Source organism: Amaranthus tricolor, chromosome 3 (genome assembly GCF_026212465.1).
Source record: "Amaranthus tricolor cultivar Red isolate AtriRed21 chromosome 3, ASM2621246v1, whole genome shotgun sequence".
Lineage (NCBI taxonomy): Eukaryota > Viridiplantae > Streptophyta > Magnoliopsida > Caryophyllales > Amaranthaceae > Amaranthus > Amaranthus tricolor.
This window is the reverse complement of record NC_080049.1, coordinates 33,810,680-33,832,348: the sequence shown is the minus strand read 5'-3', so window position 1 is coordinate 33,832,348 and position 21,669 is coordinate 33,810,680. Positions and strand designations below refer to the sequence as shown.

General features: G+C 34.6%; 1 protein-coding gene across 1 annotated transcript; it reads left to right on the top strand.

Moving 5' to 3' along the window:
• The first annotated feature begins 736 nt into the window (after window positions 1–736).
• On the top strand, window positions 737–19,792 carry LOC130809144 (valine--tRNA ligase, mitochondrial 1). Its single transcript, XM_057674790.1, has 22 exons — window positions 737–963; window positions 2,419–2,523; window positions 2,922–2,984; window positions 4,500–4,562; window positions 4,705–4,871; window positions 4,953–5,025; window positions 6,664–6,729; window positions 6,802–6,885; window positions 8,568–8,645; window positions 8,751–8,834; window positions 8,928–9,007; window positions 10,490–10,547; window positions 10,627–10,929; window positions 11,028–11,198; window positions 13,340–13,539; window positions 14,115–14,517; window positions 15,019–15,270; window positions 15,361–15,861; window positions 16,036–16,142; window positions 16,783–16,882; window positions 18,467–18,612; window positions 19,270–19,792. Exons 2-22 carry the CDS (start codon window positions 2,521–2,523, stop codon window positions 19,454–19,456), a joined length of 3,189 nt encoding a protein of 1,062 aa, XP_057530773.1. The 5' UTR covers window positions 737–963; window positions 2,419–2,520; the 3' UTR covers window positions 19,457–19,792.
• Window positions 19,793–21,669: the final 1,877 nt, after the last annotated feature.

The window sequence follows — 21,669 nt, the reverse complement described above, 5'->3', positions numbered from 1 at the left end:
ATTATTACAAGACACAATATTAATTACATTTGACATTGTTTCTTTTTTGTCGTTCTTTATTAATTTTTTAATAAAAATATGTACATAAATTAAAAAAATTTATATCTTTTGTATAGTAGATATATTATTTTATTAAATAGTAGTTTTTATACTATCACATTTAAAATACATTGTTCCATACATTGTCTTTCATTTGTCGTAGAGCATACACAGACTCTGTATGGACTGATTAATGTATTGATACAGTATCATTTGATAAAACCCATTCGCTCAAAAGTTACTCTTATCAACCAATAAAATCTAATTATTTCTACAACAATTTTTTGTCTATTAGATTTAAATGCAACATTTTCTATTATAAAAAATAATGTCGTAGCATCTCATTAATACTCGTCAATATACTAAAACTAGTATATAAACTCGTGCAATGCATGAAATTATTAATATTAAAATATAGATTTATTATAATTTTTAAACACCGGTATGATTATACATTATCATTATTAGTTTGAAATTTTTGCTGTAAAATTTTATAATCAATATAATTATATTGTTTCCATTTGAATTAGTGGCAAAAGAAAAATTAAATGTTTATAAAAAAATGTGGATGATTAACAATTTAATTTTGACTTTTTTTAAGTTTATTTACACCGCTTTAGTTTTCTCATAATTTTTTTAGCATATATTGGGAAATTGCTATTTAATTTTCTCTTTATTTAGTTGAATAAAATTTTACTATTTTATTTCAATCCACTTAAAAACAGCAAATTGTAAAAGCCACTTAAAAATCTAAATTCCCCCAATTCCAAAACCCTGATAGGGTTTGCTTCATTCCTTGTTTAGTTGTTTTACACACTCTTCGTACAATTGATCAATCTTGTGCCGCCACTGTGCCCAGTGCTCACCGCCCTATTCTCGCAGTCTCCATTCGTGCTGATTCCGAATCACTCTTTCGTTTTAGAGGTGCCATTTTGATTTTATCCTATTTTTTTTTAGCTGACATTAGACCGATTGAAAGGGGCAAAAATTATTAATAATGAATCAAAATTTTGATTTAATGTAAGGGTTTTCTTTCAAGTGAATCCAATTTTGACCAATATCTACCTTTTTTTTTTCATTCGTTATCGAAGGTTACTTTATGGGTTTTTCTTTTATTTTTGTTAATGTATGCCCTCTAGTTCATGTACAAACCAGCGGCAAATTTATATTTTAACTGATGGTTGTGGTTTTTTATTAGAAGAGTGAATAAATGCAAGAATAAAAATCAAAGAAAGTAGTGAAAATGAAAAATATAGCATATTGAAAGGGATGGAAGGAGCAGCTAGAGATCAAAATGTGTTTTAAAAGTGTAATCTGATAAGTTGTTTGAAATTATTTTTTTATACAATTTCAACTGTAAGTTATGTTGCTTTATGTATAAATTTATCCTTCATATGCTCGAGGGTTGGGAGGGAAAGGGAATGCTATTCATGGAATATCATTGGCAGTTCTTTGGTATGTAGAATGATGTTTAAATTCTAGTAGGGCAATTATTACTTTTATATGTTTCCGACTTGCACTAACTGTGGGTAGTTAGGCGTTTATCTGTTCATGTTTAGTATTATTTGCTTGAGTCTATGAGTTATTTCTACTCTAAAAAGACATGAAAATCTAATAGCCAACATGTTAATCTATTGTTGAATATTCCATTGCTATTTGGTGATAAATATGATTGAATACAGTGAATTGGGTATAATTGATTGATGAAAATTTGTGAATTTTTGTTCAGCAATTGTGTCATTACTTCTAAAGGTAACTACTTATGTATGAGTATATCGGTTATGAGCTGAATGTGAGCCTACATTAGACATTTGATTTGTGTCATTGTGTTTTTTTAGTTGAATTATATGTTAGATTTCGACTATTGGTGACGTGTGAATTTTGTTGGTAATTTTTGGATTTATGAGTAGATTTCATAGTTTTTTGTGATTGTACTGATTGATCTTACGTAGGACATGCGAACTTTTGGGGACTTGTGAAGTGGATCAGTATTAGCAAAAGGATGTTGTTTGAATGCCTAATAATTTTTCCTGCCCCTTTTCACTACATTACTGCCTCCTCTGTTGACACCAAGTAGAAGACACTCGCTTAGTGAACTGTTTGTAGTATTTGTCTTCAGTAAGAGAATAAGTTTGTTATATCTATGCTATGCATAGGGAGAGAGCATTGGAATATACAAAGCACTAGAGGGAGAATTCTATGCATATTGAAATATAACTTTTTCAGTCTATGTTTGTCATCATGAACACCTAGTGCTCCTTTTCTTGTGATTGACTACGTGAATACTATAGTAAACCATTATACTGCAATCCATAAATCTTTGGCTCCATCGTTGATGAATCACTAATATCTAATAGTTAACGATTCATCATCTTGCAGGTCTAGTTGGGAGCGTTTGAGGCAAACTTTATTAAACGATACAGTAAATAGAGTTAAAAGTAAAATTGCATATTTTGCTTTACGTTTCGTCCATACTACACCATGGTGAGCCTCATATCTTTTCACTTCCCTAAAGTTGTTCTTTTTGTCTTCCTCTACTACTATGGTTTTCTTGTATCAATCTATTTTTACATTTTTTACTTCAACATTTTGACGTTTTGCATTTAGTGGGCATTATATCATTAGATTTGGTGTGAATTTTTTGAAATCTTTCTACTGAGTTGGACTGGATTGTGAAAGATACTTTGAGTTAGATTAAAACAAAACCTCTTGGGACAATCAGAACAATTTCATTTGCTGTTTACTTTCAAATTTTAGTTAACGAAACATTAGCACAATCAATTGGATTTCTCTCTTTTCTCTCTCATTTTCTCTCTTTGTACCTTGAAGTCAAAATTTTCATTTGAGGATTTGAATTGTTAATCACTGTATGTAATTGGCAGGTTGATCCTGAGGTCCCTACATCTGCCGAAGATCTTGAAAGGAAGAAAAAAAAGGAAGAAAAGGTTGGTGGTACTTGCAATTTTTCCATATGGTCATTCTTGTTATTTACAATTTTAATTCACACTCACACTACCTGCAATTGAAAGTTTTATTGCCTTTTGATTGCTTAATAGATGAACTTTGCGGCTTGCACTATTTGTTTATGTGTGCTAAGTGTATTGAAGTTAGATGTGTAGGAGCATTTCTCGAGTTAAAAACTATGTTTGATATATTAATTTTATTCCACATTGAAATGATAGAAAGTAAGCTAGTGGTTGACGCTTTAAATTCTTTGGATACAAAGATTATTTTATTAAGACCTTGATTTCTCGAAAAGAGAAAAATGGCATACTAATGGTGTTTGAAGCATTGATATTTTTGGTCTGTTCTCATTGTGTCTATATGATATGCAGCTCATGACTCGATATATCCATTCATTCTTTAATATTTGTGAGTTCTAACACTTATTTTTTGGGATGATTGAATTAGTTAAAATATTATTTTTTATGGGTGTTAGGTTCAATTGAAAAATGGAAACAAACCCTTTTTATTATAAGGTTATGGTTGCGTGCATCCAACCCTCAAATTGACCTAGACTGAAGCACTTAGTGGCATTTGGGTAGTAGAATGTTTTTGTGTTCTCCTTCTCCCCCCAAGTACATGAGCTCCTTAAGAATTGTTTCATACAAATTGTGCCAACCTTTAATTTTGCAACTTGCAACTGAAACCAAATGAATAGAGTATTTTCTTGGAAAGTTGTAGGATGACTAAAAGTTCACTAGAGGAAGCTATTTAAACTCAATTGTAAATTGAATTGGATGCACATGATAATTGCACACATTGTTGCATTCAATCTTAGAACAAATGCAGTAGATTTTTTGTATATACCATTATATTGCTGGTTTGTTGCACTGAGTTCAAGTACATGATACTTGGTCATATCCGGTAAATGATAGAAGTATACTAAGTGATTAGACGAACTTGTTCATATAATTATTTACATCAAGTGTTTATGAACTTAGCTGTGATAGTGCAGGTACATGTAATATGATTAGGGTATAGCAAGCTTTATTGTTAAGGATTCTGTGTTCACAAGACTACAATATTATTTAACTTTGTGAATTGAGACTTCTAACTATTACAACCTTATCGATTTCCGCCCATTCAGGAAAAAGAAGCTCAATGAGGGTTTTAGCATTTAAGTTCTTGACTAAATTTTACGAAACACTTTAAATAGTGTATTTGACACCTAAATCTTTGAAATACAAGTACACGTTTTTTAACCACAAAATTTCAGTAAAAAATTCCCACAAACTTCCGGTGAAAATCATTTTGAAAAAGATTTGTGTTCTTTTCTTTGTATTTCTACTACTTTACTTTCAGTCTCCTTTTGTGCTCCGGGTATTTGAGTTTGTAAATCTGCTGTTACTTGTCTAATCGCTCTTACTCCGACTCTTTTTGGATTTTTTCAAAAAGCTTTTCGTTGTGATATTTCATCGTGATATGACTGATGTACGTTGATACATTTTGCTGACCAGGCAAAAGCAAAAGAATTGAAGAAACAGAAGGCAGCGCTTAAAGCGGAAGTTGCCAAACTTCAGGTATGTATTCTTGTACTAATCTTCAATTCATGAAGAATGCCAGGTTTCTACACATGAATCGTAAGAGACTACATACAATTCTGTGAATTTTTCTGGTAAATGATCTTTCTACCTCTTAATAACATGATAAAATTTTGGCTAGACACAACCAACTAGTACCACTAAGAAGACAGAAAGGAAGAACATAAGGAAGGATGCTGAGGAAGAGGATCCAAAGCATTATTTAGATCCAGAGACATCGCTTGGTGAGAAGAAGAAGCTTTCCATTTTAATGGCAAAGCAATATTCTCCTGCTGCAGTGGAGAAATCGTGAGTAACAAATTTTTTGATGCTTTCGCAAAATAATTGTTTTGCTTGCGTTAATGCTATTTTGCTGAATTGTTGGCACAGATGGTATGCATGGTGGGAAAAATCTGGCTTTTTTGTGGCAGACTCTAATAGCTCAAAACCACCTTTTGTGATTGTGAGTGCTGATTTGAACTCTTTACTAGTGCCCTTGTGTTTGACATGGTGCTATTGCATTTTGGAATGCTATGCTACACTTCTCTCAATCTTTTCAAAACCAAAAAGTCATGTCAAATATTCTGTTGTGGAATATTTATTTTTGTTCGTTTGGGTCTAAGCTGAAATGGTTCTAACTAAAGTTTTTGTATTTTGGAGTAGAGTTGTCTGTTGTGCCAAACACCAACTTAGTAGAAGCATTTCTTTGAAATGAATCATTAAGTCAATTGTTGGATCTTGGTAGAAGGTGAAGTGTTGTCCTTTTTTATTTTAATATTGTGAAAGATAAGTATTGAGAAGTGAAGGCAAATGTTAGGATTTCTCAATCACAATTAGCCCTATGTCCTAGATGAGATAACTCCATTGATTCAAAGAGGCGTGCTTTGTGCATGATGTATGCCGTCGACATTTTGATAGATGAGACCAGGAAAGGGGTAAATGTTAAATTAAAACGAAGACGAGAGTTGGAATCGTGCGGGTTTAAAATAAATCGGATTGACAGAGTACAAAAAAATGTAACATTAGCACAAATGAGATAATGAAAGATGCTACAAAGTTAGAAGATAAAGAAATCTATGAAGGAGGATGTTTCAAGTACATTGTGTCCATATTTCATCGGAGATATTCAGCAGGATGTGACCCATAGGATTAAGTGGGAATGACAAATAACTAGAGTCTCATGTGATCAAGGTTTGTTCCTAAAGCTAAAGGGAAAGTTATATTAGACGTCTATTAGCCCAATGCTACTTAATGGATCAGGGTGCGTTTGTAAATCATAGTTGTAAGGGTGAAAAAGAAAGCAATAATGCTCTAATTACTACATCTCAAACTCATAGGTTTATTTCTAGAAGCTGGTGAAGCAGTCATATAACATTGTATATCAAATAATTATGTGTATAAAAGTTTACCGGTAGGAACCACATTCCCATCTTCTGCCCCTCCCTCTTTGCCCGTCCTTCGGCCACACAAGCTTATACTTTGAATTGCATTTAATGTAACGTTCTGTAGAATGGTCAAGTAGTTCAATAAGTAGAAGGCGAGAAGAGAGTAGAAGACTAGAAGAGAGAGAAAGAGAACATTTTATGGTACTTTTTTCTCATTAAAGAGAAGCCAAAGGCGAAAGAGTATGAATTTACCCCCTTGTTATTGGAGAAGACGGTCAAAGTACATTCAATGGCTATTGTGTGGCATCAAACGCTATATTTTTAACTACCCAATAAATGGCTGTGAATTTCATTTTTTTATCATCAAGTGGGGTCTTCGACAGTCTAATTGCTATCTGTTTTTTTTTCTTTTTCTATGTTGATCTTATGAGGTTATGCTGCCATTAGCCCTATGCATTAAATTGGATGGATATAGAAGACTCGATCACGTTGGCCTGGCAAACCCAGAAACTTGCAGTTCTGATAAATTATTTGTAAACTGATAACAGAAATTGGTGTAGGCTTACTGTATCTGGTTATCCTTTACCGTATTGCATGGATATCATTGGTTTTTGTTGGTGTTTATGTTCAATTTTCTATCCTAGGCAGGCTCTTCACCATTGTTAATCTTTGGTGAGCTTATTGTGGAAAATCATCGCTCAAATTGTTCTGTGCAGGTTCTTCCACCACCAAATGTCACTGGAGCGCTTCATATTGGCCATGCTCTTACTGGTGCAATTGAGGTTTGGCTTGTTTTTCATCACTCTCTGGATTTTATTTGATTTGATAATTGAGTAAGTTATCTTTTTATGCAGGACACAATCATACGCTGGCGGAGAATGTCTGGATACAATACATTGTGGGTTCCTGGAATGGATCATGCTGGGATAGCAACACAGGTCAAATTTAAGATTTATTTATGTTTGATAATCTCTTTTTAAGGTACCTGGAAGTGCTTACTTGATGAGTTTGTTAATTGTTGTAAATTTGTTTGAATTTATTTTCTGGGCTGCAATTGTGTTACTCTTTGTTGCAGTTAGAGAGTCTTTCTGGCTGGATATCTCACATAGAAGGGGGTTTATTTTTATTTTCTTTTAAAAACGTACTTTATCATTTTTCAAAATTAATTTTGTACAGCGATTTGGCTCACTTGATAAGGGATTGCACGAGGCAAGATATATGGTTATGCTTTACAAGTTATACATTTTTCATAAGGTTTCGAAAGATTTGATGGCAGTTTTACTTATCATGGTGTCAATGGAGAGGAACTTGTAAAGATTGATTTGTCTACTCTATTTTGGTTTTGACTGTCCTGTTCTACAGGTTCCAGTTGGCCACCAGAATACCTTTGATGATAAGCATTACTTGATACTAGCTGTCGCCTTCACTGCTAGCAGTGCGATATATTTTTCCTGACATAGCTCTCCTACTGAGAGAATACACAAGCACAAGCACAAACATGGCTTTTTTTGAGGGCTTTTAAGTTCTTCTCTCTACTATACCTCTAACCCATGGATGTGGTGCAAAAACTCAAAGACTCAAACTATGGGGTTGAAGCTATTTCTTTCCTCTTTTAGATTATTGGCGCAAGAGCCAAATCTTATTAAGAGTTGCCATGTGGACAACATTAGCGCATAGTTTTCATTTCTTTTGTGGTCTCGAAAATGAATGAAGTAATAGGGGAGAGAGTATAAAGGGAAGACAAATGGTTGTAGGTTAAATAGAGGATTTAAGTAAGAATAATATTAAATTAGGAAGTGAAGTGGTGGAAAGAGAAGTCGAGGTGTATGAGTAGAAAAGGAAGGAGAAAATTGGTTGTTTTTATGGAGCGTGGTTTCTCAGGTTCTGAAAGGGGGAAGACATGCTTATTCCTATACATGATTGCTGTTTGATTCCTTTTCTTAGTTAGTTTTAGAATGTCTTAGTTTTACTTTGTTTCTGCCGTTTTTCCTGGCTACTGCCAACTAAGTGCTGCCCAAGGCCAGCATGAAATGTTTACAAAGAAAAGCAAGGAAATCTATTATTGCAGTATAAAGTTTAATTATAACGGCCATGAATTGAAGAACGTCTTGAGATTTTATCTTTTGTTTGAATTATTATGAGACATTTTAACTTCTAATTGTATCTTTTTTCTAGTCAGATATTTTTATTTTCACTTAAGAGACATACATTTGTTTCACTCCTCAAATTGAAAGGCTGGTTTTGAAAGAGACCATAGACTGATTGACTTGTCAATTTTTTAAATATAATTTCTCCTCTCTGGCTATAAAGTTTCTGTGTTTTTGTTCTTCGTTGTTTTTTTCTTCTAGATTTTCTTCCTTGAATTTTTTAAGACTTGCTGTTTTGTACCTTTGTTCCCGTATCACTTTTACATCACTAAACTCTCTTTTGACTGAGATCATTTGATGTCCACTAACTATTTGTACATGCTATCCTATTCATCACTAAAGGAATTTCAATTGTTGTATATTTTGATATGTTTTCGTGGTAAGTGCCCAGCTTTCTTGCTCATAAATCTGCTCTTATTGCTTAACCCATTTTAAAAGATGCTTGGCTTATTCTGATATGTTGATTTTGATAGGTTGTTGTGGAGAAAAAAATTATGCGTGAAAGAAAACAAACCAGGCATGATCTTGGCCGAGAAAGGTTTGTATCGGAGGTGAGATTTGTTCACATTCTTTTTTTTTATTATCTGAGTTGATTTCCATTGTCAACATGGGTCAAAGTTAATACCTGAATTTCCTCTAATCTTTTGTAACAAAAGGTTTGGAACTGGAAAAATGAGTACGGCGGCAAAATCTTGAAGCAGCAGCGTCGTCTTGGTGCATCCATGGATTGGTCGAGAGAGGTGTGGATACTTTTTAATTTTCCAATTATACTGCAGAATTATTTTTTGTTGTTTTGTGTAACTTCCTTTTTCTCCTTTCTCTCCTGTCTCCAGTGTTTTACGATGGATGAGAAACGATCGAAGGCAGTAACAGAAGCATTTGTAAGGTTGTACAATGAGGGCCTTATATATAGGTATGCTTGATGATTAGCTAGGTATTAATCTTGTTTTGTTGATTCGTTGTTTTGACTGATAACTAGTTATTGGAACTGGCTGGCTTAAACTTAGTGGTAGATGTAATATATTTGAAGTTGAGCAAGCTTATTGGTTTATGTTGTCTAGTTTGAGACATTGGGGGATGAACGTTCAAATCATTTTGTTTTATAGTTGGAGATCAAGTATTCACTTCAAATTCTATCCTTTTGGGGTTTTCGATTTATCCATCTTAATATACTTTAACTACCTTCATCTTTTGAACCCATGTAGTGAAATTATATTTTGTGGAGATATAAGAAAGAATAGGTATATTCTAAATGTCGTAGTAGTAACACGCTTGATGTAGTGAATATGATTGTTAATAATTTGTGCATCTATGATCAACAACTATTTCCATTAGCTTTGTTACGTTGCTCAGGGTATGTTTCCGATTGTTCGGTACAAGTACTTTACGTAAAATGAAGAGTCTAAGTAACGAAATTCTCCGACACTTTTTCCTTACTCATGTTCACCCTAGGAAATTTCCTAGAAGTGAACCATTTTAAGAACAATTGTACCAAAAACACTTAGGCTCCCTAAAAGAAAGTTAGGTATGAGTATTATGTCAAAACATGGGGATTATTACGGTAAACAAATATCTAGTGAAGATGATAACTGAATTTCCCAACCAAGCCAAAAAAAACTGCCTACACAATATTACTGATTTGCGGATGTAAATAGAGATTTTAAATCTAAGATTTTAAATTGCTGATAATCTGTTGATCTTCTCTTCAAGTGCCTGTGTTCTTTGACAACACCCTGTTATGTCATATATACACCAGTCTGGGGGTTAAATAATGAGTATTCTGGGTTCTTCCTATTGGTTTGCTCTTGTTTTATATTGACTTTATTTATTTATTTATTTATTTTTTTTTATAATTCCCTTGGTATCTTGATATCCCCAGAGTTTTTTATTCATTTTATCAAAAGAGAAGCTCAATTTTTGCTCTCTTATTCAGTATGTTTCTTTTTTCCTCTTAATGTTACTGGATCATGGCTCATGGCTCAAAAATCCTATTATAACCTGCATTTATATGACAACTTAGCCACATAATTCCCCTAGGAGTCGCTAAATAGCAGTTACTGTAAGGTCTGATTCATTGTGCAAACTGATTATTGAGATGGTAGTTGACTGCAGACTTTAACTTTCTTAACAAGTGATATAGCATACTTTGTCTACCTATCCTCTTGTGCACCTTTGAAATTCTGTAGCCTGAAGTGACACGTTAAATCTATTGCTGATCTCCTGTTGATGTCTAATTGTATATGCATGTCTTCATATTTTGTTACCTTTACCCTTTGATCATAGCTCCAGCCTATGAGCTCATATTAATATTCATTTCAACTTTGTACTAAATGGAGTCTTTCTTGCACATTTCCCTTTTTAAAGACATTATCTATTTGTTGTGTTTGGCATGTAGGGATCTTCGATTGGTAAACTGGGATTGTGTGTTGAGAACTGCAATATCTGATATCGAGGTATGTCTCTTTTATATGATGATGTTGACACTGCACATTACCTTTTTTTTAGTTCTCGAATGAAATTTGGATTTTGTAGGTGGATTATGTTGATCTGAAAGGAAGGGAATTCAGAAATGTTCCTGGATATGTAGATCCTGTGGAATTTGGTGTGTTGACAGAATTTGCATATCCATTGGAAGAAAACCTTGGTGAGATTGTTGTTGCTACCACTAGAGTGGAAACAATGTTGGGTGATACAGCAATTGCTGTACACCCAGATGATTCAAGATACAAGAAATTGCATGGTAAAGTGGCAATCCATCCTTTTAATGGCAGAAGGATTCCTATTATTTGTGATGAAATACTTGTTGATCCAAATTTCGGGACTGGTGCTGTCAAGGTATAAAAAGCATTTGCTTTTTTGTTTTTTTTTCTGCGGCAGTCTTTTCTCTCCCCCCTTTCTTTCAATTTGAGATGCATTATTCAATATTCTTGCAGATTACGCCTGCTCATGATCCCAATGATTTTGAAGTTGGAAAGCGTCACAAGCTGGAGTTCATCAATATCTTCACAGATGATGGAAATATAAACAGCAATGGGGGGCCAGATTTTGCAGGGATGCCGAGATTCAAAGCTCGTGTAGCAGTAACGAAAGCCTTGGAAGAAAAGGTGTTGTTACCTAACCTCTCACCGGCTTGTTGTAGCTCCTTGGAATGTCTTATCTTGTGGCCTACTTATATTCACCTATCTTAGTCAGGAAGCTTAGTTTAGAATTGGGCCGATGTCTTAGGTTTTCATGTTTATGATTAGTTCTATATTTCATATGTCTGGTGAATGTGTCTGCTTGGTGTATACCAAATATCATATATAATAATTGAGTTGGTTGCTCTGAGGTTACATTGATTCACCCTCCATCTTTGTGTGTCCCTGTTTTCATTTTTATCAGTCTCTTTTTGTTTGTACCTGTTAGAATTTTCTTTATTTGGTAATATCTTTTTCTCTATCATACCCCATTTCTCCACCTTTTGATCCCTCCAACTCCCACTAGTTGTTCGACCAATCCATATATTTCTCTTTACACTTAATCCATTCTGAAAATCACATTAACACTTCATCCTTCTTAACATGTGTGGCTACGGTACTATAAAAAGAGACGGAGGAAGCATCTTGATGATGTATATTGCGTGAGAACTGCTTGGAATATCATCATGAAACCCTGTTGAGTAGTGGCTTAAGCAATGTCTTAGTAATGATTTCTTTTCTAGCACATTTTTTTGGGACAGAAAGGCACTTTGAAGGTGATGTATGTCGGGGATGAGAGTAAGCTGCACAAAGACATTTACCCTTCCAAAACGGACATAAGTTAACAACAAAAATGCCAAAGCTTTAGTCCCAACACTATGGGGTTGCCTGCATGAATTAAAAAACCATTGTGGGAAAACATTGCGACAAATACCAACTTACTTTGTTGATTGTCAGTTTCCTAGTCCAGCCAAGGTAAACCTGTTTTCTCATATTATATTCCCAATCCATTATACTTTCCACTTAAATATTAGGTGCTTGCTTAAAACCATGACTTTTTGGTGATTTCTTTCTCTTGTCAAGATGAGGCATTTTTCCCCTTGTTTTTATTTCAATTTGAAAAGATATTTATAAGCCTTAACCGGACACAAAATTCTTTTGATGCATTTGAGTTAGCATGGTTCAACATAAATATCAAAGCAAAATCTGAATCTGTTCCTAAATTGTAGACTTGGACACTATCACCTAGAAAAACGTATGGAAGGAGAGAAATGGTTGCAAATTTTATGGTTGTTCATTTTCATGTGTTAGAACTGAAATCTTTTTTTAAGGACACGAGGAATAGATCAAGAAGTAGAAACAAAAAATTATATGTACAAACAAAGAAAATAGCCATTCCATTTTTTCTTCTCCTTTTGATTTATTTGCAATGAAAAATGAAAAATGCACAAGTTAGAAAATTAGAAGGTTTGAACTTTGAGGTTTAGAAGAAGAATGGGTATGCCAAAGTTGACATATATTGCTTGAGTGAAGAATAACCATAAAATTTGGGATTTGCAAAAGCATTGTCATATCTTTTGATTTATGTGCAATGTAATAAAATTTTTTTCAAATGATTGAGTGTTAACTTTGCCAAACTATTTTAGTAACCATGATTTCCAAAATGGAAATGGATACATTGTGCTTGTATCAAAGAATTAAATTTTTTATTGAATAGCTTAGTTGACATTTATACATGTACGTAAACCTAGTTGCCTTTAGTAGCCAAGTCTTTTAGTCTTGCTCCTTCTCCCACACAAATAGGAAGTGTCCATGCTTCAAGTCCATTCATTATATGTAAAGACAATGCCTGATTTCTTTGTCTAGATCCCCCCTCCCACACAAAGTGTGGATATTTCTTTGAATGCAACTTTGATCTCGAAGTATTGTTTTTGTAAAACAAAGTGAGCTGTAATACCATTTTATGCCACTGTCCACTTGTCTTCTTCTAGGAGCACACTGTGCCCTCTGCTTCGCAGTCTCCACGCCCACGGTGTATAGAGTTATTTGTGTTCTAAATATCAACATACATCTTCATTTTTTGCCCTAAGCTGTATTCGTTTGTATGTATCGCATAAACTGATTTGCTTTGGTTTATGCAATCAGTCTCTTATATTGGGAATAAGGTTTTATATATATATATATATATATATATTATATATATATATATATATATATATATATATATATATATATATATTATATATCAAAAATTGCTTCTTAGAGATATCTTTATCTTCTGTTACCAGGGATTATATAGAGGTGCTAAGGACAATGAGATGCGTCTTGGAGTTTGTTCAAGAACTAATGATGTTGTGGAGCCATTAATAAAGCCTCAATGGTATGTCAATTGCAGCACCATGGCCAAGGATGCTCTTGATGCTGTTATGAGTGATGACTATAAGAAGATTGAGATTATACCAAAAGAGTATACAGCTGATTGGAAAAGGTTTGCCTATTTTACATTTTCCCAAAATTTTGGATGTTGTCGTATCTATATCATAGATGCTTACTGTTTGCTCTTGCAAGGTAGGCTTCATGTACTCTAACGGGTCTTCTGTGTTTTCCTTGGAGCAATATTCTCTTGATTCTTGGCAATTCACATTTGTTCTGTTATATACTTTAGAGTCAAAGGTGAAGAGTATCTTCGGTTAATCTATGTATTTCTCAAAAGTTCTGCTGAAGTCTATGCCCAAAAATTAAAGTAGTTATTATTTATGTAGCCTGTGATTTACTAATCCTTTTCTCAAGATATAGAAGGAAGCAGCATAATTGTTCTTTATGAACTAAAAATTCATGTATGGTTGCTTCAGTCACTCATTTTTTCTTGTCTATATGAAGCTTATTTATAATGATGATATAATTGTCGTATCATCATGAATCATTTTTCTTATTTTTGCTGATGCTACCCAATCCTGACAATCATCAATTTTTATTTTCTTTTTTGTATTTGTAATCATTTTTATTCTTTATGGGCTTTTCATATATTTTGTGATGGATTGGGTTTAAATCTTCATTTTCCAGATGGCTTGAAAATATTCGAGACTGGTGCATCTCAAGGCAGCTATGGTGGGGCCACCGTATACCTGCTTGGTATGTCACCTTGGAGAATGACCAACTGAAAGAACTGGGAGCTTATAATGATCATTGGGTAGTATGTCGAAATGAGGAAGAGGCACAAGCTGAGGCTGCTAGAAGATTTACTGGGCAGAAGTTTAAGATTGCTCAAGATCCTGATGTCCTAGATACCTGGTTTTCCTCTGGTCTCTTTCCATTGTCGGTTTTGGGATGGCCAGATGAGACAGACGATTTTAAGAACTTCTATCCAACTTCAGTTCTTGAAACTGGGCATGACATTCTTTTTTTCTGGGTTGCCCGAATGGTGATGCTAGGGATGAAACTGGGAGGTGACGTGCCTTTTAAAAAGGTTAGCTTGATTTACTGGTCATGATTATTGGACTTCAATGTTATACTAATTGTTGCTAATATGTTGATGTAGGATTTCAACGTTTGTTGCTTTATGTAAATTCTATTAGCTAACAATTGTATAAGTGTATCTTTGACGTGCACGAAAAAAGTCATTTTATTCCCGCTGAGAGATTAGAGTTCCTATGGGCTATGAATTATTATACTTTTTTGATTGTATAAATTGACTGAAGTTCTGACTGAACTTCCAAGTTCTTGTTTTTTGGGTGCAATTGAGCAAATTCGTGTGATGGACACGGTGGTAAAAAAAGATACTAAGAAAAATTTGGGATTTGTTTGAAGTGAATTGTGACATTCTAAAGAAAAAAGGCCTTTTCTGAGATTTCATCCTTTACCGACAAGTAGCGAGTTTGTAATGTAGTGATTTACCCAGTATTACCTTAATATTCATTTAGTTTAGATAGTTCTAGCTCTTTGGAGATAATGGTTTGATCTTTTGTAGGTCTATCTTCATCCTATGATCCGTGATGCACATGGTCGTAAAATGTCAAAATCATTGGGGAATGTTGTGGACCCTCTTGAGGTTATAAATGGGATATCACTCGAAGATCTTCACAAGAGGCTGGAGGAAGGGAACTTGGATCCCAGTGAGCTTTCCAGAGCTAAAGATATACAAAGAAGAGATTTCCCTAATGGCATTCCAGAATGTGGGGCAGATGCTCTTCGATTTGCTCTTGTTTCATATACTGCTCAGGTATATGCAAATTGGCATTTGATATCTGAGAGATCACATTATTTTATTGGGTTTAATTTTTTTTATCGTGTTTGAACTTTACTATTTCAGGCTGATAAAATTAACTTGGATATTCAACGGGTTGTTGGGTACCGGCAATGGTGCAACAAACTGTGGAACGCTATTAAGTTTGCGATGAGCAGATTGGGTGATGCTTACACTCCTCCAACCACTATAAATCCTCAAGTCATGCCAACCAGTTGCCAATGGATACTCTCGGTCTTGAACAAGGCTGTTGGCAAAACTGTCTCCTCACTTGAGGCTTATGAGTTTGCTGATGCTGCTAGTGCTGTGTACTCATGGTGGCAATTCCAGCTCTGTGATGTATTCATAGAGGTAATCAAACCCTACTTCGTCAGTAGTGATGAGTCATTTGCATCTGCAAGAGGTTTTGCTCGGGATACACTTTGGGTATGCCTTGATAGTGGGCTTCGACTACTACATCCATTTATGCCATTTGTCACCGAAGAGTTGTGGCAGAGACTTCCTCAACCTAGAGATACTATAAGGAAAGAATCTATCGTCATTAGCGAGTATCCTTCTGTTGTACAGGTATGGTTTGATGTTCTGCTGGGCTTCTGGTATGATCCTAACTGGTGCATCACTTATTAACTGTAAAATGTGCTTTGATGATGAGATTTTTTTTACTATCCTGCTGTACTGTCATTCTGTTGCTATTCGTGTTCTGGTTTTATGATGACCTATGTTTGCAACTTAATCTTGCAGTCGTGGACCAATGAAAATGTGGAGCAGCACATGGAGCTAGTTGAGTCTGCAGTAAAATCTCTAAGGTCTCTTAAGTCTTTACTGCCTGCAAAAGAAAGGAATGAAAGGTAGGTGATTTGAGTTTGTTTATGGAATTGTGTTAACAAAAGTTGTTTACACTTACAACTCCTTTCATGGCATTAGTCGTGATTGCTCTTTTAAATACTAACTGGCATGTTAATATGCTGTATTATTTCCATTGTTTTGGAATGTAAGTTTTTAATTACCCCAGGCACTTTTTTCTTCATCCGATCTTGGCTTGTTAAATTTCTCTCACTGTTTTTTGTTTTGTTATGTTTTGTGGAAAAGTTCAACATCTGAGAAAAGTTCTATTATAATGTTTAATAAATTATGTGGTGCTATACAGTAGTGGTATGCTGCCTTTTCTCTATTGCGTTATATTGAGAAAAGTTCAACATCTAGGTCTTCTACTTTCAGACCACTTTCTGACTTGTTATATTTGTAATGTTTTACTTCATAAGAGAAAAGCTTGCTCTTTTACCTTCAGATCATTTGAAATTGTCAGCATATACATTTTAATTTTACATGTCTAAATGTCCATATAGCATATGCCAATAAGTTCATTAACTTGATATACTGGTTTCACTTGTGCTCTCTTTTATGTTATTGTACTATAAGCACCATTTTTTCTTATCTTGCTCCTAGTAGTTGATACAAGTGCATTCTCAATTCTCATATATTCTTCAGGAGACCAGCTTTTGCACTTTGCCGGAATGTGGAAGTTGTAGACATTATTCGAAGTTATGAGTTAGAAATTTTAACTCTTGCTGGTTTGTCCTCTTTGAAGGTATGTTTATGTGTAATATGATTGTGTTGCTTTTATGGTCTTTCCTATCATATTGGTTCAACTCTTCTTCATGTGGTTTGTTATATTCCCTGATCAACCTTCAATTGACTCGCTTTCACTATTTCTGTAAGTGTTGGTTTGTGCTTCCAGATTTTCATTGGTTTTTTCATCTACCTTTTGTTGCATTTTCCGATTTATTTAGCATTGAGGATTGCAATTTTTGTGTCTGCATGCCACACTCACTTATGTATCACTCCTTAGGATTGTCTTCCCTGAAGAAAGTGCTCATTTATGCAGATTGTAGGTGTCAAATTAATTATTAGATCCCTTGTTATGAAAGCAACTCTGTATGACTGTATCAAAGCTTTACTGAAATGCCGTTCAATTCTGGCTCCTAAGCACAATTTTCACCTTTTGATCTCAAGTAAAATTTTGTTCATGCTTCTTTTTGTATTTCTTCTTGGTCATTTTTCTCACATGGGAATAATGGGATCATTTCTTTATCTTTTCTTCTGTTCTCCTCAGTGAGTCTATTATGGGTTAGCAGTAGCATCAGCTGGGTACATTCGCGGTTTTTTTTGAATTCACATCCATTATTTTCTTGGCTTTGTTTCAGAAGCCAACCCCACCTTTGCAGCTTTCTGACCATTTGGCTTGGTGGCATGGTGATCCATGTATTTCAATTATAATATAACATATGATCACTGTATCATCTCAAGACTGGAAGGCTTACTAGTATAGTAATATATACTCCCTCCGTCCCTATGAACTAGCACACTTTTTCATTTTAGTTTGTCCCACTCAATTTGCACTATTTCCTATTTTGTCCCACTTAATCTCACCATAAACTTATTTTCTCTCCCCATCTTAACCACTCATTTCTACCACCCACCTGTATTTTTTTTTCTTATTTTCTAACTCAACAAGGGGAGAAGTATCACTGCTTTTTCAAATTCGATCTATGTAATGGAAAATTTTCTGTACTACAAACTTTACAATAAGAGGGAAGTCTCATGGACCTTATAGATGCAAATGGTGACCTTAGTGTTAAAACATAACATCATTAAAGTTCTGTACTTCTTGGCCAGTTTTTCGCTACTCTAAATTAGCTGTGGCAATGTTTTTTTTTTACATGCTTGGCTGGATCTTGTTCTCATCTTCTCGGACGAGTGGACTGGTACAGCTAGTCCTGCTTTCTTTACTAGACATTGTTGGTTATCCTGATCCTGTAATTTATGTCTTCCTTTTTTGTCAAATGCTGGATGTAAACAATCATTTTTGTGTGATTGTGTCCATGTTGTTAAGCTTTTTTGTGGATTACTGGGTACCATTCTTTTTTATAGACTTTCATGTTTATTGTAGTCTCTATTAATCAAGAGCTTGCTAGCAGTCCTTGTCCAATTATGGTCCTTTTGTTGGATTATTTACTTGCTCAACTCATCATTTATGCACTCATGGTTTCGCTGCATATAAACATAGCAATCATCATTTGTTGTGCTGTCTTGGGTTTTTGTTTCTTCCCCTTCCTACTGATCAGAAGAGCTTTTTTGGTTGAAAGTATCTCTTTAAACTGGAATATTTCAGATTCTGAATGAGGATGATGCTGTTCCTGCTGGATGTTCAGTAGATGTTGTAAATGCAAATCTCTCGGTTTATCTCAAGCTTAAAGGAACAATTAATGCTGAAGTAGAGCGTGAAAAGCTGAGGAAGAAAATGGAGGAAACAAAGAGGTGTGTTCTTATACTAATGTTTTACGTTTTTTGTTTTAACTTTTGAGCTTGTCCCAACTTTTTTGTTCCTGTTCCTGCTCCGGAACATGTTCATCGTAAATGTCGAGGTGATTGAATCCTAAACAAGCAACAATCAACATTGTAAAATATTCGGAGGGGGACCGGACCTTAGAATTGAGCTAGATGTGATTTGCTATAGAACATATGTTCTTACTTATATGCATATTGCTACACCCCCTTCCAAACTATCATAGCTGTTATGTATCTTCAGCCTTGTTACCAGAAACCAAAACTTCTCACTGAACCCCATTTTGGAAACTTCGTCCCCAGAAAATACGATTCGGAAACTTTCTTCCCCAAATTCTAGATACTAAAATGAAAATATGTTTCAATCTACAATCTACAACTGATTAAAGTTTTGTACTAGAAATTACAAAAAAAACCTATCATTTGAACCGTTTGTTCCCAATACTCTAATTAATGTTTTGCGTTTCTGTTTCCGTTCCCACCATAGCGAATTTCTTTTCTGGTAACATTTATTTTAAGTAAACATGATAATCAGGATTCCCCATCTCCATTCTTCTTGCAATAAGAATCCTCTTCCTAAATGAGGTGTTCGACTTCGTGATTATTTAGTTAACCATGGACACCTTGTAGGCAAAAAGAAACTCTGGAAAAGATGATGGATGCATCTGGATACAAAGAAAAAGTCCCTCCTCAAATTCACGAAGAAAATATGGCAAAACTCAGCAAACTAATGAATGAGGTCTTGTCACTTGAAGAAGCCAGCCAACACCTTGAACATGATATTGCTGCCCAAGCAGTCGTTGAAAACGATAAATAATTTCCAAGTTTCTGAAGCGTTTGATGAAAACGGAGCAGTCTCTTTTCTCGGTACAATTTGTCACAACTCACAACCATGGACGGTTTTTGTGACGGTAATATGCAATTTTTTTTGTAATTGGTTGTGTCTTAACGAAGCTCATAATTTTGCGAATTTCATTTAAATTATGTCATAAATACATATTCTTTTTTGTGAACTTCATTCAAGTTAACTCGGAATGCTTGTATTTTTCTTCATTTTTTGATATTTAGTGCATGTAAGCGACTAATGTTTACAATTCTACAAATTTTCCTTTGTTGTTCACTCATGGTTAATCAAGAGCTCGTTCATTCGTAAGACCATCTCAAATAATGTGAATCAGTAAACGATTGAACCTTGGATAATGTCTTTAATATTCTTGAAAACTATATAAGATTAAGAATTTTTATTATTAAATTAAACCACTTAACTTTTTACTAAACTTGAGTAATTGAATAATTGCAACAATGTATGGCAACAAATATATAAGCTAAGTATCTATTCTTGTCAATAATCGAATTTTCGAATTTTGTCTCTGTTGAATTATATATCACTTTTTTCTTTCCTTTGTTTGTCCTGTACCCAAAAAGAGAAGAAAAAAATATATCTTATTGTAGCTTTATTTTTGTTGAATTGACTGTTTTTACTTTTAGCTCAAATGCATTTATGGTACATTTGACTTATTTTCGATTTAAATAGAGTATATATATTTGTAAAAATTTGAAAACATTAAGATAAAAAAATCAAAAAAATGAACGAAATAATACAACTTTCAAACTTATTTCAAAAGTAAGCGTGAAAATTCTAAACATGAGGTATGGAGCTGTTCGCAGTTAGTTACTGCGAACAAATCAAAAAAGACAAAATAGTTGTTTGCTAAGTGCGAACAACTCTTTTGACTTTGTTTGACTTGTACTGTGAACAACTATGTTACATAATTTTTTTTTTCCTAATTTTTGAGTTGTTATTTTTGAGTTGTTACAAGTCGATGTATGTTTCAGGCGGGATGATTCATCGCCAAAACTCCGAACATTCGTAAGTCAAAGATTGGAGGCTATGATAAAGTAAATAAACATATATATACAACTAAATATATACAAATGTTTGAAATATACAACTAAATAAACATACATATACATATATACATATATATATATATATATATATATATATATATATATATATATATATATATATATATATATATATATATATATATAAATATATATATATATATATATACACACACACACACACACACCACACACATAGTCGATCTAAATACACAAAAGCGAAACACTAACGCTCATGACCCTCATCTACCCTATCCAACTGAGTTGGTCTCCTACGCCTCCTACGGTAGTAAGAGGCGTTCGGGTGTCGCTTTGGCAGTGGAGGGGACTGGTACTATGATGGCTGCGATGGCCCAGCTTGCGAGGTCACCGCAACGTCAACGGGGTATAAAAGATCCATCTCCTCCAAATGATAGTCATAAGCAGGAGATGAGACGTGCGTATGGGTGGTAGTCGGTGAGGACTTTGCAGCGACTTCCGGTATGAAGTGCTGGAACTGCGTGCCGATAAGCATACCTTGCGCAATTTCCCTCACCGGCTCCTCGTGGCTGTACCGCATCACTGCTGTTGCACCTTGTGCCTACAATTAATATTTAGTTAACGTAATATTATATTATGTATACTTAATCATTTAAATGCAAATGAAGACTTACAAATTGGGTCATCGTAGGCGCAGTAGGTGCGTAATGTGCTGCTGTGATGATGTCACGTGGTGTCATCCATCGGCGAGTGATGGAGAGGAACCACGGTATGTAATCCGGTGTAGTTGGTGCGCCATGAACGTCGATCGACGCACCTTGGGCCAGCAGCTCAAGTCTACGATCCCAACGAGCGATGTGGTGCCAGTTGATCTCCATCCAGTTTGCCTTACCCTGATTCTTGCGCGAAATCAGGTACAGCTCGGGTACAGTGTTGCAAGGCGGTGGAATGCCTTGTGCTAACCCATATTGGCGCAGTACGCGCTCAGATAGATGTACTTCGACAATGTTAAAGCATATGAGTGGCACAGAAGCCCTCCACGCGCCTGATTGAATCCCAGAGTGCTCGGGAACAGCTGTGTACGCTTCCGCAGGGTACGGGTCTCAACAAAACTAAAGTACATGTTATGAAAAAGTAAGTGAT